Genomic DNA, 20,126 nt, shown 5'->3' with positions numbered 1-20,126 from the left:
TACTTTTTATTCACTAATTTTAAAATTATAACATTTCAGATATGATTTTAGCCTCTCTGAAATCTTTCCTCATTTTCCAGGGGCCACAGGACCCTATTTTGAAAAATACTGACGTAAATCAACCAGTCATTCAGTAAATCAGTAGTATTTATTGAGTATCTAACTGTGTGCAGAACAGTCTATGAAGAACTAGGGAGAGAACAATGGAGAACATGGCCAAATCTTGATCCAATAGGTCAGAAATGACATGGAAGAAAAAGGCTGATTTTATGGATAGAAAAGAAAAAACATGTTAGCATAATCCTGTTCCCTTTTCCACAGTTCAAAGTTATTGAAAGCCTATTACTACAAACAGAGGGTGTTGGTTCAGTTAGCCTCATTCTTGTCAGACTCTGAATTGGGCTGGGATATTTCCAACCCATAAGACATAAAACATGATTGATTGAATTGGATTGTCTTGAAGAACTTGAGACAGATTTATTTCATTGTGGTTGATGGTGAGGTACGTTTCAGCAGAGTCTCCAAGTAAAATTGCACTTTGGGACGTTCTAAGAGAAATGGATCGCCTTGCTTATCTGCAGAAGTGGATGATAATCTTTCCTGTTTCACTTTTAATTTATGAAAATCTCTTGATATGTTATCAGATTACACTAATTGAGTGATTTCTGGGGACTTATTTTGAGGATTGATATGATGCACACTGCTATAAACTCACTAGATGTATTGTTATTAGTACAATACAAAGGGAAGAATAATAACGTTGGTATTTGTTAAGCGCTTACTAGGTGCAGAGCACTGTTCTAAGTGCTGGGGTAGATACTGGGTAATCAGGTTGTCCCACGTGAGGCTCACAGTTAATCCCCATTTTACAGATGAGGTAACTGAGGCACAGAGAAGTTAAGTGACTTGCCCACAGTCACACAGCTGACAAGTGGCAGAGCCGGGAGTCGAACTCATGACCTCTGACTCCAAGTTCGAGAAGAAGGGGGTGGAGGAAGGGGGAGTTTTAGGATTAAGGTTAGAATTAGGAAGTGGGAGAGGAGAAAAGAGAGAGAGAGGGAGAAAGAGAGAGAGATCGATCCAAAAGAAAAACCAAGGAAAAGGTTGAAATATAATTATTTAGTTATGTTAATTAATGTGTTAATACTATGTTTGTTCATGTTTTTCTCTTTGTAAAGCTCAAAACTCAGAAGGAAATACAAGAGCACTCACATTAAAGGACATTTTGAATGGAACTTTTTATTACAAAACATTTTTTCCAAGTTGGATTTCAGGCAAGTTAAAACGTTTTCCATTATTGAACAGATATTCTGATGGGTTTTTGACCCAAAAGGAAGAGCTATTTAATGTTACATCCTTAACATGTATTTTGAATGCAAAGGGCACAATATTCTTCTATGCATCATTTAATGATTCTGTCAAAGACAGAGGTCCAGGCTGAACCAGTACATTAAGTCTAAGTAGACATTGTTAATGTTGTTATATTCCTATTTAGCCATACAACGAGTGACCTGCGGCACTTGGGAGAATGGAGCTTCTGAGAGACATTCATCCTTGCTCTCACTGAAACTCTTAAGTGGAGTAGGAGCAACCGAAATTCAAAATGCTTTTTTCCTTCTTCACACCCATGTAGCTTCTTGGTATACAAAGGTCTCTTGGGAAATTATTTGGAACCACAATAGAGTTAATCAGTCAATCGTATTTATTGAGCACTTACTGTGTGCAGAGCACTGTATTAAGTACTTGGGAGAGTATAATATAACCATAAGCAGACATATTCCCTACCCAAAATGAGCTTATTTATTCATTCATTCAATAGTATTTATTGAACGCTTATTTTGTGCAGAGCACTGTACTAAGCACTTGGAATGTACAATTCGGCAACAGATAGAGACAATCCCTGCCCATTGATGGGTTTACAGTCTAATCGGGGGAGACAGACAGGCAAAAACAATAGCAATAAATAGAATCAAGGGGATGTACATCTCATTAACAAAATAAATAGGGCAATAAAATATATACAAATGAGCAGATGAGCACAGTGCTGAGGGGAGAGGAAGGGAGAGGGGGAGAAACAGAGGGAAAGGTGGGGAATGGGGGCTTAGCTGAGGGGAGGTGAAGTGGGGGCAGAGAGCTTACAGTTTAGAGGGGGAGGAACAGTGAAAAGGTTAGCCTTAGAGGAGTAAAGTGTGTGGGCTGGGTTGTACTAGGAAAGTAGTCAGTGTGTCAGACGTATTTATTGAGCGCTTACTGTGTGCAGAGCACTGCACTAAGCACTTGCACATTCCCTGCCCACAACAAGCTTACAGTCTAGAGGGCAAGACAGACATTAATATAAATAAATTACAGATATGTACCTAAGTGTTGTGAGGCTGGAAGGGGGGATGAGTAAAGGGAGCAAGTCAGGGTGAGGAGTTAAGAATTTGAATGAACATGTTCTAATAATTGTTTAACCCCAAAGACAAAATGTAGGATGAAAATTGCCTTTAGGACTGGCAGACATCACTACAGAGATTTAGAGGAGAAGGCTAGATGCTGCCAGACTTTATGAAAGTGTTTCTGAAATGCATTCAGGATGTTTTGGCAGAAAAAAAGGTCTAAAGAACTTGAGTTAATTAAAAAATAAGGGAACAGATCTACCAATAAAAGCATTTAATTATCCCCCTAAAAGACTTCGAAACAAACACTTGAATATTTCATGCTGTGACGTGACACCACAGAAAAATAAGCTGTTTAAGCTTGCCCGCTACCCAAAAACTCAAAGGATTAGTTTTTGAGTCATAGTTGGGGCTAAATCATTATACGAGATCATGAATATTGACATTATTTCTGCAGGCTTTAAGAATATATGTAACTCAAGTTCAGGGTTGAAAAGTTTGGAAAGCCAAGTCTGAATATGAAAGTACACTGTTACTTACAAATGTGCAAATGTACGTGGGAACCTAGGTCCGGAAACTAATTTATTGCACAGTCCAAAATAGCTGAAGTGTACAGATGACTTAACAATATGACCACAGTTCCCAACAACCAAATTTCCACTTCAGTGCCTTTTTTTGAGAAGCATAGTCAAAGAACTATATGCGACACGCTTTCTAAGCGAGGCTTTGGATGTCTTTGATTATCCCTTCCTAATACAGAGGATTATGAAATTGCTTTTGGTAGCATCTAAAGGTCCCATTTTGGTACCTAAATCTCAGAATTTTTAGCAAGTTGAGTTACAACTTATCTTGAGGGTTTTTTATGATTAAAATTATTGAATAAAATTTCTGATTTCACATACATATGGTCATGTTCAATATATTGGCATGCAATTAAGTTTCTTTCAAAGATTGCCAACATGTCAGAAAACTTTACTAGTTCTCTTAAGCCTACAAAATGTGTCCTACACATTAAATAAATAAATAAATAAATAAATAAATAAATAAATAAATAAATAGGATAATATTTCTTCCTCACATTAAATTTAGTCCTGAGCTTTTGGCATCTGTAAAGCTTATAGTAAAAAAAAATAAAGGAAATGGCTTCTAGGTAGAGGAAGAAGAATGAAGAAGAATAGGCTGAGAAGTTGAGAAAAATGAAAGAGTTTGCATTGTAGAATTTAGAGGCAGAGCAAATTTTCAGCAACCCGATATCTAAAAATATGTGTTAATAAGGGAGATTATGGCCAGTTGGATTGTATTCTAAAGGTTTTTTCTTTTTGTTTAAAGGACATGAATATCTCCATCAATCTATGGATAATAATATCATACTTTACAATGTTGAAACAGGAGAAGCATCCATTCTCTTGAGTAACATTACCATGGTATATATCTACCGGTCCTGTTATTTAATAATTACTGGAAGCACTCAAACCTATTTGCACATACCCAGTTCTAATCAAACTCTTTGTGATTTCAGAAACATGTGAATGCAACAGGTTATGCTTTATCACCAGATCGACAATTTGCATTTCTAGAAAGTGATTATTCTAAGGTATTTTATTTTTGTTGCTATATATGAGCTAAGTACTTACCTGTCTGTTGTCCGACTTACAGCATAGAGAATCAACCTCCTCTAGGAATAGATGTTGTCTTGCCTTCCAAACACTTATTACAGTGCTCTGCACCACAATAAACATTCAATAAATATCATTAATTATTTATCTTGTTCCAATTAGTTTAGAAAGTCAATACTGTATTCAGACCCATGAAAAGGCAGATACTCTAAAAGTTATACAAATTATTACGCACCATTTTGAAGTCAGTTCCTTCATTCATTCATTCAATCATATTTATTGAGTACTCATACTGTGCAGAGCACTGTACTAAATACTTGGGAAAGTATAATGCAACAATAAACAGTGACATTCCCTCCACAACAAACTTACAGTCTAGTGCAACCGTCTAGCAGGGAATCTGAAGAGAGAAGCAGCTTGGCCTAGTGGAAAGAGTATAGGCTACAGAATCAGAGGACCTGGGTTCTAATCTAAGCGCTGCCACATGTCTGCTGTGTGACCTTAGGCAAGTCACTTAACTTCCCTGTGCCTCAGTTCCCTCATCTGCAAAAATGGGGATTGAGACCTGTTCTGCCTCCTACTTAGACTGTGAGCCCCATGTGGGACCTGATTATCTTGTATCTACCTCGGGGCTCAGTACAGCGCTTAGCATACAGTACGCACTTAACAACTACTGCAATTACTATTACTATTTCTAGTATTGTACCAGATAGCACTAGTGAAATCAGAGATCTTCATTGGTGACTTGGGATCGAATACCATCGTAAATATATGCAATTTAGGCAGCAAAGTGTCTGAAGCTATGAATAATGGGGATTTAGGAAATTGAAGCAAGAGGAATAGAGTTTCTTTAAGGAACTTGCCAGACTAGTTTGACAACAACAATCTTCAGGCCAAACTGAAGGTGCCCTGGGCTATATACTGTTGTCCAGTCTTTCTGGTTGTGATCTCCAGACATCAAACCAACCTTCTGAAGCGGTTCCTTCAGTATTAACTACATATCATAATCAATATCCAAGAGCAAGCTAGGACCATAAACAACGTGCACCTAGAACAAAATCCATCCAATCTATCTCACCTCAACAGAGATTTGCTTAATAAGACATTTTTGAAAAATGAATGCCCAAATAGCTCCTGAATGGTGAACCCCCACAGTAGTAAGCCTGGTCTGGGCTGGGATTGTCTTTGTTGCTTAACTGTACATTCCAAATGCTTAGAACAGTGCTGTGCACACAGTAAGCGCTCAATAAATGCGATTGAATGAATGAGGAGTGAATGGTTGGGCGGTGGAAGCAGAAGAAATGCTTCAAGAGGATACAGAGAAGGTCAGACTTCAAAAAAATCCTGCACACCATATGTGTGCTTAATATAGAGTGCAACAGCCATCAATCGTCCTTCCACTGAAAGCTAGCTACTTGATTTCCCAGATGGACAGTGACTCACTGGTCTAAGTGAAGCCAGCAACTAAACAGAAGGGAGTTTGAGAACTTGGAGGAGCTCTTTGCCAAAGTTTGAACACCAAATGAGTAATATCACATAGCAAGTCCTGACACATATGCCAAATTGTGGCATCATTTATTGCTTCCCATAGCAATAACTATAACAAACTATAACAATAGCATTCTTTTCAGTGGGAATGAATCGCATATTAAATATCATGGGATTGTCTAGAAATCTTAAATATGCCTACAGCGTATATGAATCTGAAGTTTAAACCTTTATTTCAGAAGACTCCCTTTATGCTATGGGGCATCATATCAAAATTAATATAATGAGGAAGCCAGCCGAGTTTCCTGGGAGAGTAAAATAATTAAGTGTAATTAGGGACAAAATAGGTGTTATCTGGAGGTTAGAAATAACATAGTAAATATATTTAACATTTTTGTAGTGATCCTGCTTTTCCAAAGCACTTTCATGTAAATAATCTGAATTAAATTATTTGAGATGTTATTTTTAATGGAGGATTTTGGAGGCTTTTCAATTAGGGAGAATTTTTGAGAAGCAGCATGTCCTAGTGGAAGGACCTGGGCTCTAATTCCAGCTCCACCACTTGTCTGCTGTGTGACTTCAGGCAATTCACTTAACTTCTCTGTGCCTCAGTGAGCTCATCTGTAAAATGAGGATAAAGACTGTGAGCCCCATGTGGGACATAGCTATGTCCAACCTGAACTACCCCAGTGCTTACTACAGTGTTTGGCACTTAACAAATGCCATAAAAAAATTATCCAAATAGCTCAATGCCAAGGCAGGGCCTAACATGGACATGATCTCAAAAGTTAGGGTAATATATACACTTTGACATGAATTATTTAATATTCAGTGTAGATTCATTTCTATGTCATGAAATATCTGTGTACCAAAGTTTATGTACATTTTAGTCCTCAATTATCCAGATAATTCCGAAGTACAACTGCCCCCCCATCAATCAATTGTATTTATTGAGTGCTTACTCTGTGCAAAGCACTGTACTGAGTGCTTGCCCCTATGATGTGGAGTTGTGTTCCCCACCAACCCTGCAATAAGGAAGACTTGCATTTCAGTACCCATGATTGAAGAACACACACATTTTTTCCACCATCACAATCACATTTTACCCAAACAGACATATGATGTGTTTTGTCTTTTTAATGCTTTAAAGAGCTTACTATGTGCCAAGCACTGTACTCAGCTCCGGGGCAGATGCAAGTTAATAAGTTTGGACACAGTCCTTGTCCCACATCAGGTTCACAGCCTTAATCTCCATTTTAATGATGAGGTAAAAATGAGGTAACTGAAACACAGAGAAGTTAAGTGACTTGCCCTAGGTCAAGCAGCAGACAACTGACAGAGCAGGGATTAGAATCCAGATCCTTTCGACTCCCAGAGCCCGTGATCTACCCATGAAGCCATGGTTCTTCTACCACTGTGTTCTATCCAGAGGGTGTAGGGAAAAAAGAAATGTTATGGCAGAACTGACCAAATAATAGTAGTAGATCTTTTTAAACTCCTACCTCGTGCATATCACTGTACTAAAGGCTGGGAAAAAGTACCTGGGTGAGAATCAGACATGATCCCTCATTATCAAGGGATTCAGAATCTTAGAATAATGGGAGGAGGGTTGGCAAAGGATACTAAAGGAAAGGTGATGTGATATTAAGAAAAAATGAAAAGACAAGGATAAGAATAAAAGCCATAAGACACATGCTGACTAAATAAGTCCAGGCCCCTCACCTCACAAGAAGTCCCGATCAACCGTCACAACAGTCACCCCAACTCCAGTGTCCTAAGAATTTGGGAAGACATGCTACTGCTTGGTCTTCATCCTGCTGCAGTGGAGAGTGCCGGCAGGGCCTGTTGTCAAGGGGAAAATGGAATATCCAGAGGTCAGGGTGTTCTTCCGGGTACCAACCTTTGGATTTTCACTTGTCCTCAACTTGCTACAGTGGAAAGTGCTGGGTGGCCAGCCCCTGACCTGGGGAAATGGTGGTCCCCAAGTGTCTTCTGGGTAGCACTGGGTTTGCATTTAATCAAAAAAGTATTCCGTTTGGAATTCGGGCTCTGTAAGAATCAATTTGTTTTTGCTTCTTTATCCAATCTTCAGCTTTGGAGATACTCTTACACAGCATCATACTACATTTATGATCTTGGAAATGGGTAAGATTTAGCTTTTATTCATGACACTTAAAATTGTTACCATCCTCATCTCCGTTAGAAATACTGTTTTGAGATTAGAATTGCATCATCCTGCTACTAGTCTAAATTTCCCACACTTTTTGTGTTAAGCCAAAAGATCTTAATCAACTGCAATGAGAAACTAATTACCAGTGAACCAGCTAGCTCAAAGAATCAAATTATTTTATATGGTCAGCTAGTTAAATAGAGGTCTTCAAGTGCCTTTATTTTTCTAAAATTCTGCATGATTCAGAGAGCAACAACACAGTAACTACTTACGTTAAGTGTGAATTAGATACTGTCATAGTCACATTAACTGTTCCAGGACACTTGGGCATGAATTCTTGTCTACTTTTATTTCCAATTCAGTTTTCCTTTGGAATAAATATGTTTATACAGATATTCTTTTTATATTACAAAGCAACAAAAATCTTTTAATTTCTATTTTCTTTTCAGAGACTTTGTAAGAGAAAATGAGCTTCCTCATCCAATTCAGTATATATGCTGGTCACCTGTGGAAAACAAAATGGTGAGTTTTTTATATAGAATATGACATTTTAAAATAAAAATTACACAGCACTATTTTACTTTTGAATACTTACTGAGGTTTTCTTTACAATAAACCATGTGTTTTTAATTTAATATTTTAAAATGGCTAGTTTTGATAAAAGATAAATCACTTGAAAACTTTGTACAATCTCAAATAAAGATTGATGCTGGATTCCATTACAAAGCATATTTAAATATTTAGTTTTGTCTCCAGTTTAAATGAGATTATAATCATTTATCAATCTATTCATCGCTATCAAAACGAGGTTTGCAACAAATTTTCCAGACAGACCTCAGAGTACTAGGAGATATAGATAGATGTCTATTATGAATTTCAAATCATCATGAAAATAGGTCATTGATATTTAGAGGCAACATCTTCCATATGGTTTATATGCATAATACATTAATGCATTTGAGTTATTAGCACATTAAAAATATATATACATATAATATGCATATATGTAATCATCTCTAATGAACTACTAAGTTTCCACATTTTAGTAAAAAATTTACCTTATTATATTGTGTTAAGTGGAATTTTGAAAATGGCAAAATTTTGAAAGTATCTCCTTCTAAGAAAGGGCCTAGAACAGTGCTGTGACAATAAATAAATGATGATATAGATAAAATTATTGCAACAGATTGTATTTTTTCTAAAATTATACATACTATTAAAATGTGCTATATCATTTCTAGGCCTATGTTTATCAAAATAACATATATTTGAAAGAAAGACCAGGAGATCCATCTATCCAGATAACAAATACTGGAATAGAAAATCAAATATTTAATGGAATTCCTGATTGGGTCTATGAAGGTAAACTTCCTTTTTTTACTCTTTATCCTTTCTTTCTTCACCCTTCCCTCCTATTCAGCCTCTTACGGTTCTATATTCTGTAGAATTTTATCTTGTATTCATTGGGCCTTTTAATCGATTTCTGTGAATTATACTGAACTCTATTCATGCTCTCCTTAGTATTTATAGTATAGATAGTATTTAGTAATATTTGGTTGTTTGTGTTTTAGAGGAAATGCTTGCAACAAAATATGCTCTGTGGTGGTCTCCCAATGGAAAGTTTTTAGCTTATGCAGAATTTAATGATACGGATATACCAGTTATTGCCTATTCCTATTATGGAGATGAGCAGTATCCTAGAACAATCAATATTCCCTACCCAAAGGTATGCCGTTCATTTATAACAGATGCTTTTATTCCCCTGATGTAAAAGGTCATCAGATGAAGAGAAAGATAAGTGGGATTATCTTGGTGGTAAAAAAAAAATTCCTATCCTGCAACATGGGAGGGCAAATGTACTCTGGGGTATAATTTAGCTAGAAGTTTTTAGCTGTTGTTTTGAACACCTGAATTTCCTGGATGAGATACCCTGATGATAAATACCGTAGGAACTTTTCAAACCATATGGATGGAATTACTGGGAACTCTTAACTTTGAAAATCACATGGATGGAATTACTGAGACTTCCTAATTAAAAGAGTTAGGATTTCTCAGTAATTCCATCCACTGTGGCTTTCAGAGCTTGTAAAATGTTTAAGGTCAGGATATCTTCTCCAAGACACTAGCTAGTTTAAACTCAAAATCTGGGGAACATTCTATTCATACTTACTTTGAATATGAACCGGAGACAGAAATAGATTTCTCCCTGAAACATGCAAGAAGACTAAATAGCTACCCAGACATCAGGATCCACTCCGATCATTCTTGTTCTCATTGCTTTAATCTCCTCTGTATTAAAGCAATGAGAAAAAGAATGATCGGAGTGGCCATAGTGGCCTATACCCAGGGTGCACTGCTGCTGAAAAGAGAAAAAAATCTAAGCTCCCCTAATCATCAAATTCAGAGTTATGAGAGTGGCTTTAAAACCACAATTTTCCAGTGGATTTAGAGCTGGAAATAGCTACTGGATTGACATCAAGTCACGATTATTCTTGTTACTGATTATAGTCTGCATAACTTTCAAAGATTCTTCATTGCAATGAATGTAGCCTGACAACATACCTTTTTCATGCCCCCGGCCAAAACTCCATTTCATTATCTCTTGGTCCTACCTGGCTAAATACCGCTTGCAACAAGACATAAGAAGAACTCCCATGCCATTTTATCCCAGGTAGAGACTCAAGCTCCATATGAAATGTTCAGAATCGGAGTGGAGAGCAAATATGCCATGGAAATCAGAGAAGGGAGTTTCTTTTTTCCCAAACTTGAGATTTGCTTCTCCATCTGAAATGTTTTCCCTTTGGTAAGAGACTCTGAATGAATCATCCCCAACTATAATCTGTGGATTCTGTTCCTGAAACAATATACCTCAGTGTTTTAAGTGTAATAGGCACCAAATACCCATTAAAGTCAGGTGCTGTACTTGTCATGTTAAAAATATTCCAGCAAGATATGATGTTTAGCAATATTTGCCTATCAAAATATTTTGATAACCAGTAATTCATTTTTTTGACAGGCTGGAGCTAAAAATCCTACTGTTAAGGTGTTTATTGTAGATACTACATATCCTGAATATGTACTTTCTAGAGAAGTTCCCGTTCCTGCAGTGATAGCATCAAGGTAGGGTTTCATTAGTTTGAATTTCCTGAGGTTTTCTTGCCCATTTATTCGATAACAGCAGAAATATCCAGTCTACATTCATGCTTCTGTCCTAGTCGGGTTTCTTCCCCATTCTTTTTTCAAAAGAAATCTTACTTTCTGCAAATCAGTTCTCATCTGGGAGCCAACTCAGAGCCAATAACAAGTCTGGGTGGTGAACTTATCAAGGGGGTAGCATTTTTTTTCTGTAATATTTAGGCATGAAATAGACAAATAATCCCTGAGTATATTTAAAGTAGCAAATAATCAAATAATAACCCATAAACAGTTTTTTTTTCAAATTTTCCTTCATCTAACTCACTTTTACCAAATTAATGCTACATCTGTTGCCAAAAGACACCAGTAGCAGAGCACTGCTGAGGATGGGGAAGATAGTGGTGATATAATTAACTGCTCTGCCTATAAACTACTTTCTTTTAGGTTTGCCCTGATTTCTTTCAAGTCCCTAGTTTTTGGACCTGATTTAGGGTAAGACATAATTGCTATAAAGATGTAAACAGCCAGCAGAAGTCTTCATTCTTCTTTGCATAACTATAGCTTTCCTCTAACAAGTAAGATTCTTAACCAATTCATTGGGAGAAGCAGCGTGGCTCTGTGGATAGATCATGGGCCTGGAATCAGAAGGTCATGGGTTCTAATCCTGACTCTGCCACTTGTCTGCTGTGTGGCCTTGGGCAAGTCATTTCACTTCTCTATGCATAAATTACTTCATCTGTAAAATGGGGATTAGAACTGTGAGCCTTATGTGTCCAACATAGTTACCTTGTATCTATCCCATCGCTTAGTACAGTGCCGGGCACGCAGAAAGTGCTTAACATATACCACAATTATTATTATTATTATCCATTTTGAGTTTTCCCAAAGATGTAGGAGGGATTCCATTACAATTTCATATGCAGAAGAATTAATAATCCACCTTCAGGAGTTAACCTTCCTTGTTAACTTTCAAACCACTCTCTCCCTTCTAATGATCCTGATAGAGTCAACATTATTAGCACGTACCCTTATTAATGTACCCATATATTAATATATATCCTTATGTTATGGATTGTTCCTTTCACTCTGTTTACAGCGACTATTACTTTAGTTGGCTTACCTGGATAACTGATGAACGAATATGTTTACAGTGGCTAAAAAGAATCCAGAATGTCTCTGTGTTATCTATCTGCGACTTCAAAGAAAACTCACAGACATGGGATTGCCCAAAGGTAAGTATGGTGAAAAGTTGAGCATATTTAACTGGATGAATTTAGGATATAAAATACCGCTTTTAGTTGACATTGGTCCTTATATGCCCTGGTTATAGAGGTGCTCACAGGTCCACCATATAAGTTTTTGGGGGGCAGGGGCTGGCTCTTGTTTCTAACAATAATAATAATAATACATGTAGCATTTAAGTGCTTACTATGTGCCAAGCATTGTACACAGCTCTGGGGTAGATGCAATATTTAGAGATGGGATAGAGTCCCTATCCCACACGGGCTACATAGTAAGTAGTCCTCTGCAAATAGAAAGGTGAGCCAGATGTTAAGGAAAGGAAGGTGCAGGGCCTAGAGGAGGAGGGGATGATAGTGACACAGAACAGGGGAAGAAGATGCATTAGCATTTCTCGCCAGAGGAAAAAAAGAAGAAATGAGGAGAAGATGTTGAAGAGAGAATAGCTGGAGATCTATAAAATAAGATACCACCTGTCCTAGATATCAGTCAAATGTATATGTTGAGTGCTTACTGTGTGCAGAGCATGCAAGATAACAATGAACAAACACATTCCCTGCTCCCAATGAGTTTATAGTCTAGATTTTAGCATTGCCCCTAGAAACAAGGGTAGAAACAGATGACCACTTATGAGTCTCTCCCAGATCTAGAATTCACTGATGATATTATGACTTAAAACCAGAAGGATATTAGTTGTGGAAGGCCAGCCAGACTTTATCATCCTTCAGGCTATTTTCTCCAATCAATCAATAGTATTATTTGAGCATTTACTGTGTGACAAGCACTATACTATGCACTTAGCATTCCTCCAGAAGGCCTTTCCTGAGTAATCTGTAATTTCCCCATTTTTTTGCCACTTCAGCCATTCTGTGTCACCTTTAAATTACCATAACCTCTATAACACTTATGCGCATGTCTTTTACACTCTATTATTTCAGTCCAGGGATCATGTCTTTTAAACCATTTATACTCTAGCATTAGTATACTGCTCTGCATCAAGTTGGAGCTCAAAAATGTTTTTATTATTATTAATAGTAATAATAGTTGTGTTAAGCACTTACTATGTGCCAAGCAGTGTACTAAGCACTATGGTAGATACAAGATAATCATGTAGGACGCCGTCCCAATCCCACATGGGCTCACGGTCCCCATTTTACAGATGAGGAGACTGAGACACAGGTAAATTAGGTGATTTGCCCAAGGTCCTACAGCAGGCAAATGGTGGAGCTGGGGTGAGAATCCAGCTTTTAACCCAAGTCTTCTGACTTCCAATCCCATGCTCTTTCCACTAGGCCATGCTGCTTCTCACACTGCTATTTACTGATTGGTTGATGCCTAAGAGACCAAACATATGGATGGCAAGAGAAATGGCAACCGCATAAGAGGAATAGGTTTTTTTGAGAGCCAGAAAACAGGTAGTGGATGAAGGGTTTCACAGAGAGCAGTGTAGCATATAGGCAATATTATGCATGAGAAGTTAATGAAGCAGAACCCATAAGTCCAGAGAAAGAAGAGAAATCATGAGAGAAGAGGTTCAGGAAGCAGGCCTGGGATATGGACTGAGAACGATTTTACCTTCTGACTATTTCTTTGCCGTGTTGTTTTGTTATACAGACCCAGGAACACATAGAAGAAAGCCGAACAGGATGGACCGGTGGAGTATGGTTTTGCTATCATTTTTTTCCTTTATGCTCAGGAAATTTTGACCGAAATTTAGTTATCAAAGGATAAGCTGAAACTTGACCAGACAAGAACCACTTTAACCTCAGTGACCATGCTGACGCTGATGCTCTATCAGGGCTCAGAGCAGAAAGTGGTAAGGCCATAGAGCAAAATATGGCCTGTGTGATGGGCGCGTGCCCTGAGTCAGCAGTTTTGGTCTGGGGTGGTGTCTCCCACACTCCAGAGATGATCACAGCTGTAGTTAGCAACCTCCTTCTTCATTGCGACACTGAGAACAGTGGTTTGGGTGGGGGACGGTTACTGACTGCTGCTGGCTTGGAGTCCGAAAGGAGCCGTCATGGGAGGAACTGACTGCATTCCTGCTGTTCACAGCCCCCACCCAACTCTAGACTTCATCTGGATAGAAAGGGGCTATTCCCAGGCACCACGCTGATGGAACTGTGATCAAAGAGATTTAGGCTTTCTCCGGGATGGATGGACAAAGATTTATCTTACTTCCTAAAGAGCTGAGGCTAAAAATATAATTTGGAAAATGGGGAATTCAGTTGCTAAACTCAATATCAAGAATGGTGACCCACGAAAGGTACAAGAACTTTTAAGAACCACAAAACACAAGCAACGAGGTAGGGAAGAAAAATCACTAGCGTTCCCTTCCCTTGAAAACTCTCCTTTATGGAACTGAAAAACGAACAATTCTTGTCATAGTGTGCTTTCAACCTTCAAGAAGAGTGATGAAAAATTCTTGGTTTAAATAAACCTGAAGATTAATAAGTGGCTTTTTAGAAGGATTTCAGAAAGTGTGATCCAAACAAAGCCTATAGTTTTAAGAACAAATTTATATAGGCCAGCAAATAAAGAGAAGGGCTGAGTGGGATCTATCCCTGTACAGTGAATTCCATGCTATCCAAGACAGGGGGCTGGGAGCAAACCAAGGGGAAGATAGCTGTCCCCCTACTGGGGCCTGGCACCATTCTAGGAGAAAGGAACGTCCATCTTCCCCTACCTCCCATACACGCCTCTCACACCAGGATCCCGAGATAGCCAAAGCGGTAGAAGCGGTGTGGCCTAGTGGATACAGCTTGGGCCTGGGAGTCAGAAGGACCTGGGTTTTAATCCCGGCTCTGTCACTTCTCTGCTGTGTGACCTTGGATGAGTCATTTCACTTCTCCCTGCCTCAGTCACCTCATCTGTAAAATGAGGGACTGTGAGCCTCATGTGGGTCATGGACTGTGTCCAACCTGATTAGCTTGTATCTACCCTAGTGCTTAATACAGTGTCTGGCACATAGTAAATGACTAACAAATGCCATTAAAAATAAAAACCTGGGAAAACACAGGACAAACAGGACTCTGCATATCAATCCAGCTGCTAATGAAGTATTAACATTCACCCATTAGCACCTAACAACTTGTTAGTGATTTCCCATTCACTCTGGGGATCCCCCCAATAATGATAATAATAATAATAATGGTATTTGTTAAGCACTTACTATGTGCCAAGCTCTGTTCTAAGCGCTTGGGTAATAATAATAATAATGTTGGTATTTGTAAAGCGCTTACTATGTACAGGGCACTGTTCTAAGCGCTGGGGTAGACACAGGGTAATCAGATTGTCTCATGCGAGGCTCACAGTCTTCATCCCCATTTTACAGATGAGGTAACTGAGACACAGAGAAGTTTAGTGACTCACCCACAGTCACACAGCTGACAAGTGGCGGATCTGGGATTCGAACCCATGACCTCTGACTCCCAAGCCTGTGCTCTTTCCACTGAGCCACGCTGCTTCCCAGATACAAGCTAATAGATACAAACTAGATACAGATGAGGTAACTGAGCCACAGAGAAGTTAAGTGATTTGCCTATAGTCACACAGCTGACAAGTGGTGAGCCGGGAATAGAACCCATGACCTCTGACTCCCAAGCCCGGGCTCTTTCCACTAAGCCATGCTGCTTCTCCCCCAGCTGGGAGCTGCTAGGTCCCTATTCCTAGAGTTACCTGCTTGGCGGATGGGTGCTCCAGGTTGGCTGCTACAAATTGCCTAATGCCAGACCCTCTCACCAGCATCCCCCCACCATTGCCCTCCCTACACATCAGCCCTTCTCAGCTCACTCCCATCCAACCACTCCCTACCCCTCGTGACATACTACCCCCGCCTCGCCCCATCTCATTGCCACCCATCATCGCCCCCACAACACACACCAGCCCCCGTCAGTGACCTTCTTCCAACCATCCAACCCCTTCTTCCCCTTCGCACGATTCCCTCTCCCCACAGCACCACCACAGCCTCAGCCAAGTGCAGCCTGTGGAACTTCTGCTCCATCATGGGAGAGTTTCCCTTCATCCTCGACCTGTCCCTGACCTCACTGCTCCTTCTTGCCATTACTGAAACCGGGCTCATCCCAGATGACCCTGTTTCCCCTGATGCTCCTCTTCTCCCACTCCCCAAAACTCACTGGGGAAGGGATAGGAGTTGACTTCATTCTTGCTTCCCAGCACCGCTTTCATTCCACCTCTCCTCCCTATCCCTCTCTTTCCCTACCTTTGAAGCCCATGTCATCCACCACTACCACCCACTCCTATTATTGTCCCCCCCCATAGTCCTCTTCTGCAACTTTCTGAACCATTTTCGTCATCAGTGGTATTGACTGAGCACTTACTCTGTTCAGCATAACACAGCAATGCAAGACAACAGAGTAATCAGACACGTTCCCTGCCCACAGTGAGCCCACAGTCTAGATATTGATCCCTTTCTCACATTTCTTTGCGCTTTCTCCATCCCTACTTTGATTCTTAGGGACTTCAATATTCATTTGGAGTCCGTAATGACTCTTCCATTATCCACTTCCTTTCACTTCTCAACTCCCCTGATCTCCTATTCCACTCCACCTCAGCCACTCACCAACTTGGAAACCCACTTGATCTGATCACCTCTAGTCTCTACCCCCGAATCATTCTTGAACCCATTTTAAATAACACCTACAAAGCCCTACCTTGCATCAGTATCACAGGCAGAGCCCATGGCCTTTCTATCCCATGGTTGCAGGCCTGTACTTTTGATTAAGGAGATCTTCTGTCACAATCAAGTAGGAGTTCAGTTCCCCTATATCTTTTTTTCAACTAGGTCCACTGTGATCACTAGCTGGGCAACTGTAAACACTTGAGATTGCAAATAACACAAAGGCCATGACCTTTCATATTCAGATGGGCAAATTATGGAGAAAACTGACCGTGACAAATAGACCCACTGGAGGAGCTGCATCATCATTAGAATAGGGTGAACTCCCCGTTCATGTGTTTATCTAAGGCACAGGTGTGAATCATTGCAAAGTAGCACTTAAGGCAGAATGCATTATGGACTCACTCTGACAATGTGAACTCGGAAATATTTCACACTCTCTTTACCTCACCTGAGTTACCACGACTGCTAAAGCACTGTTGACTTAGATGAGTGCACTGAAGAAAGAAAGAAAGATAAGTCAGTCTTTGCTTAGTGGAAATATTCTTCCTGTTTCCCTGACCCTTGTTTTTCAGCACACTGCTATCTGCCCCTCTCATTTTTCTCTTTCAGACCTTTGGAGTTAGAAAAGATCATTTTCATCTTTTTGGAAAATGACCCACTGCAGGTGCTAGAGGATGTCCTCAGTTTTGCCTTTTTTATCGAATGCAATGAAATGTTTCAAGGCCCAAATGTCCTATTCGCTCTTCAGCAAATCAGTCGTCGGTCTCTATTTGGAAATTAAGCCAACTTGAAGGGTTTCCTATAGAACAAGGAATTGTAGTGATACTTCTGGTTGGAATGAGGTTCCTAGTAAGGAATTTCCAAATCTTGGGGGAAGCATAATGAGCTCATTTTGATGATGAAGAATGATCTGACCAGCAAATTTATATCCCACTGATGATACCCAAAGGCCTGCAAAGGATTAAGTATCCTGCTTCCCTTGGTTCTGGATTTTGTGGGTAAATTTATACTTAGTATAAAAATGCTCCACTTAAAAATATTAAGGGCAGGCTTCCAATATGGAGGTGGACTTGTTTTTTCATTTGATTTTGCTTTCCTTTTATGAGTGATTTATTTATGTGTCAAAATCATGGGAAGTAGGGAAAACTACAGATGATTAGTGGAAGATATTAGCAATCTTTTTCAAAATAGAGCTAATGAAGTTTACATTTTGTCACCACCAAGAACTGGCAAGCAGGTTTTCTGGGTCTGAAAGTCACTGTAATTGTGTTAAAGCAGTTTCGGTGATGTCTGTGGAATAAACTTATCTCAGGTCCCTTTCCTGCGGATAAATATATGTTGCACAGTTGAGTGTGCAGTCAACTTTGATTGTTCAAGACCTTGGTAGTGTACCATTCCCATCTTTGCTTTTCTGCTGTAGTCCTACATTTTTGCTCTTTCATTAACATTCTCACCAGGGGAAATTAAACCCACTTCAAATGAGAGGAAGGCACCACTTATAAGTAGGTTGGGTAATGGTTTTGTTGCGGAGAGTGTTGCAAATCATAATAGCTAAAGAGAAGTTTACAAGTGGTTGATTTTCAATACCCTGGACCTGTTGCCATTACCCCAGGTGATCAAGAGTAAAGCTGTACTTTGCACCTTCCAGTGAGAAAATACTGTGGATCTTCACAGGAGGAAAGGACAATGGGGTATCAGTCCTGTCTTTGTACCCTCCTGCTTGAGCAGGAGGTATTTATTGAGCTTTTACTGTACCCAGAGTACCTTACTAAGCATTTGGGAGATTTCAACAGAGTTGGTAGATATGTTCTCTGCCCACAATGAGCATAGAGTCTAGAGGGAGAGACAGACATTAAGGTAAATGATATATGTAATTTACCTCCCTTTATTCCTTGGGAGGTTCTTAGTGCTCCCCAAGCTCTGCAGGAGCAGGGTGCAGAGGTCACTGCATTTCTAGCAGCTGGAAGAGAAATCTGGAACTCTCCTTGCTCACCTCTGTCCTCTGGGAATTGGGCCGGGGCAGGGCCCCTGTGGGAAGGCACCCAACTGTCCTTAGAACTTTAATGTGTCAAAATGTCCTTTGGAATTTCCTGGTACCATTGCTGGTCCATTTTTCCAGAGAGGTCAAGGATGAAATGGAAAATGAATCTGTGTCGAATGTAGTAGAAAGAGTAAGACCTAGTCCAAACAGCCAATTCACATTATTGTTCTTTTGATTCACATCCAAACCATAGGAACTCAGGAAGTAAAGAGAAACAATTCAAATGTCAGCTTCCCAACAGACATGCAGTTGCAAATGAAAGTCAGCTGGAACCAATAGAAAAGTGGATCTGGCAATGAGGAACAGAATCACTAACGTTTACTCTGAGGACTAAAAGGAGAAAATGAAGGATTCTGGTTACTGAAAATGTCAACTTCATTGATGGAGAGTTCTGTACACTGAAGATGCCAGATTCTGTTCCCAGTACCTTTCCAAAGATGTTTGTTTTAACTACAGTTTCTGTTCTTTTGTTTCAGTTTTTTGTTTCAGCACCAGTTTTCACGTTTGACATGATTTCATACTACAAAATATTTAGTGATAAGGATGGTTACAAGCATATTCATTATATCAATGACACCGTGGTATGTTCCTCTGTCAATTAACCCTACAAGAAAATTCCTAATTTGTCTTAAATGAACAATGAAAACTGCAGACCCCATTTTATGTCTTTTTTTTTTTTAGGAAAATGCAGTACAAATTACAAGTGGGCAGTGGGAGGCCATAAGCATATTCAAAGTGACCCAAGATTCACTGTAAGTATTCTCTACAGCCCCAGTATGCTACTTTCCTTTATTTGTTTGCTATTAAATATTGAGATTGATATAGCACTGTTTGTTTTCATTATCAGCTTTATAGTTAGGTTTTCTCTCTTGTACCGAATGGTCTATACAACTTTAGCATTTCACGATGAGATAATCATTGTCAGGATGTCCTTTAATCTTGACTCTAGAGATATTTCTAGGAGGGATTCTAGTGAAAACAATGCCTCTTCCCTTGGTTGTTGAGACTGAATCAGTTAATTGAAAATAGAGCAATATAAGGAAAATTGTATTTCAATTATTAGTACTGAAATTTGCAATCAGTGACTATTTAATAATCTCTGACTACATTTGTAGGTTTTATTCTAGCAATGAATTTGAAGACTTCCCAGGGAGAAGAAATATTTACAAGTAAGATTTTTGCAAAATGTCTTCATTACTTGTATTTATAAACCTTTGAATAAATTCTAAATTAGACTGCATATAAGTGCTAGTAAATACTTCCTGAAACAATGCATACTAAGACACAAAGCAAGAAGAGAACTCTCACAGAGCAGTTGTGTTATACTGTTTCAGCATAACTAGCATAGTCTAGAGAATTGTAGCTAGCTCAAATGTTGGTTTTTAAAAGCATACACCAAGAAGTTCTGGTTTGGGGA

General features: G+C 39.2%; 1 protein-coding gene across 1 annotated transcript in view; it reads left to right on the top strand.

The window, feature by feature from the left end:
- LOC100082270 (fibroblast activation protein alpha) overlaps positions 1–20,126 on the top strand; it is a 57,488-nt gene that overhangs the window by 9,429 nt on the left and 27,933 nt on the right. The window contains exons 3-15 of the mRNA XM_001512902.5: positions 1,179–1,274; positions 3,708–3,802; positions 3,898–3,972; positions 7,575–7,627; positions 8,102–8,174; positions 8,894–9,014; positions 9,224–9,378; positions 10,669–10,772; positions 11,884–12,019; positions 13,641–13,685; positions 19,186–19,290; positions 19,391–19,461; positions 19,825–19,878. Of these exons, the coding sequence (XP_001512952.2) occupies positions 1,179–1,274; positions 3,708–3,802; positions 3,898–3,972; positions 7,575–7,627; positions 8,102–8,174; positions 8,894–9,014; positions 9,224–9,378; positions 10,669–10,772; positions 11,884–12,019; positions 13,641–13,685; positions 19,186–19,290; positions 19,391–19,461; positions 19,825–19,878 (1,183 nt within the window). The remainder of the gene's footprint in view (positions 1–1,178; positions 1,275–3,707; positions 3,803–3,897; positions 3,973–7,574; positions 7,628–8,101; positions 8,175–8,893; positions 9,015–9,223; positions 9,379–10,668; positions 10,773–11,883; positions 12,020–13,640; positions 13,686–19,185; positions 19,291–19,390; positions 19,462–19,824; positions 19,879–20,126) is intronic.

This window comes from Ornithorhynchus anatinus, chromosome 9 (assembly GCF_004115215.2).
Source record: "Ornithorhynchus anatinus isolate Pmale09 chromosome 9, mOrnAna1.pri.v4, whole genome shotgun sequence".
Lineage (NCBI taxonomy): Eukaryota > Metazoa > Chordata > Mammalia > Monotremata > Ornithorhynchidae > Ornithorhynchus > Ornithorhynchus anatinus.
This window is presented reverse-complemented; position numbering and strand designations above follow the sequence as displayed.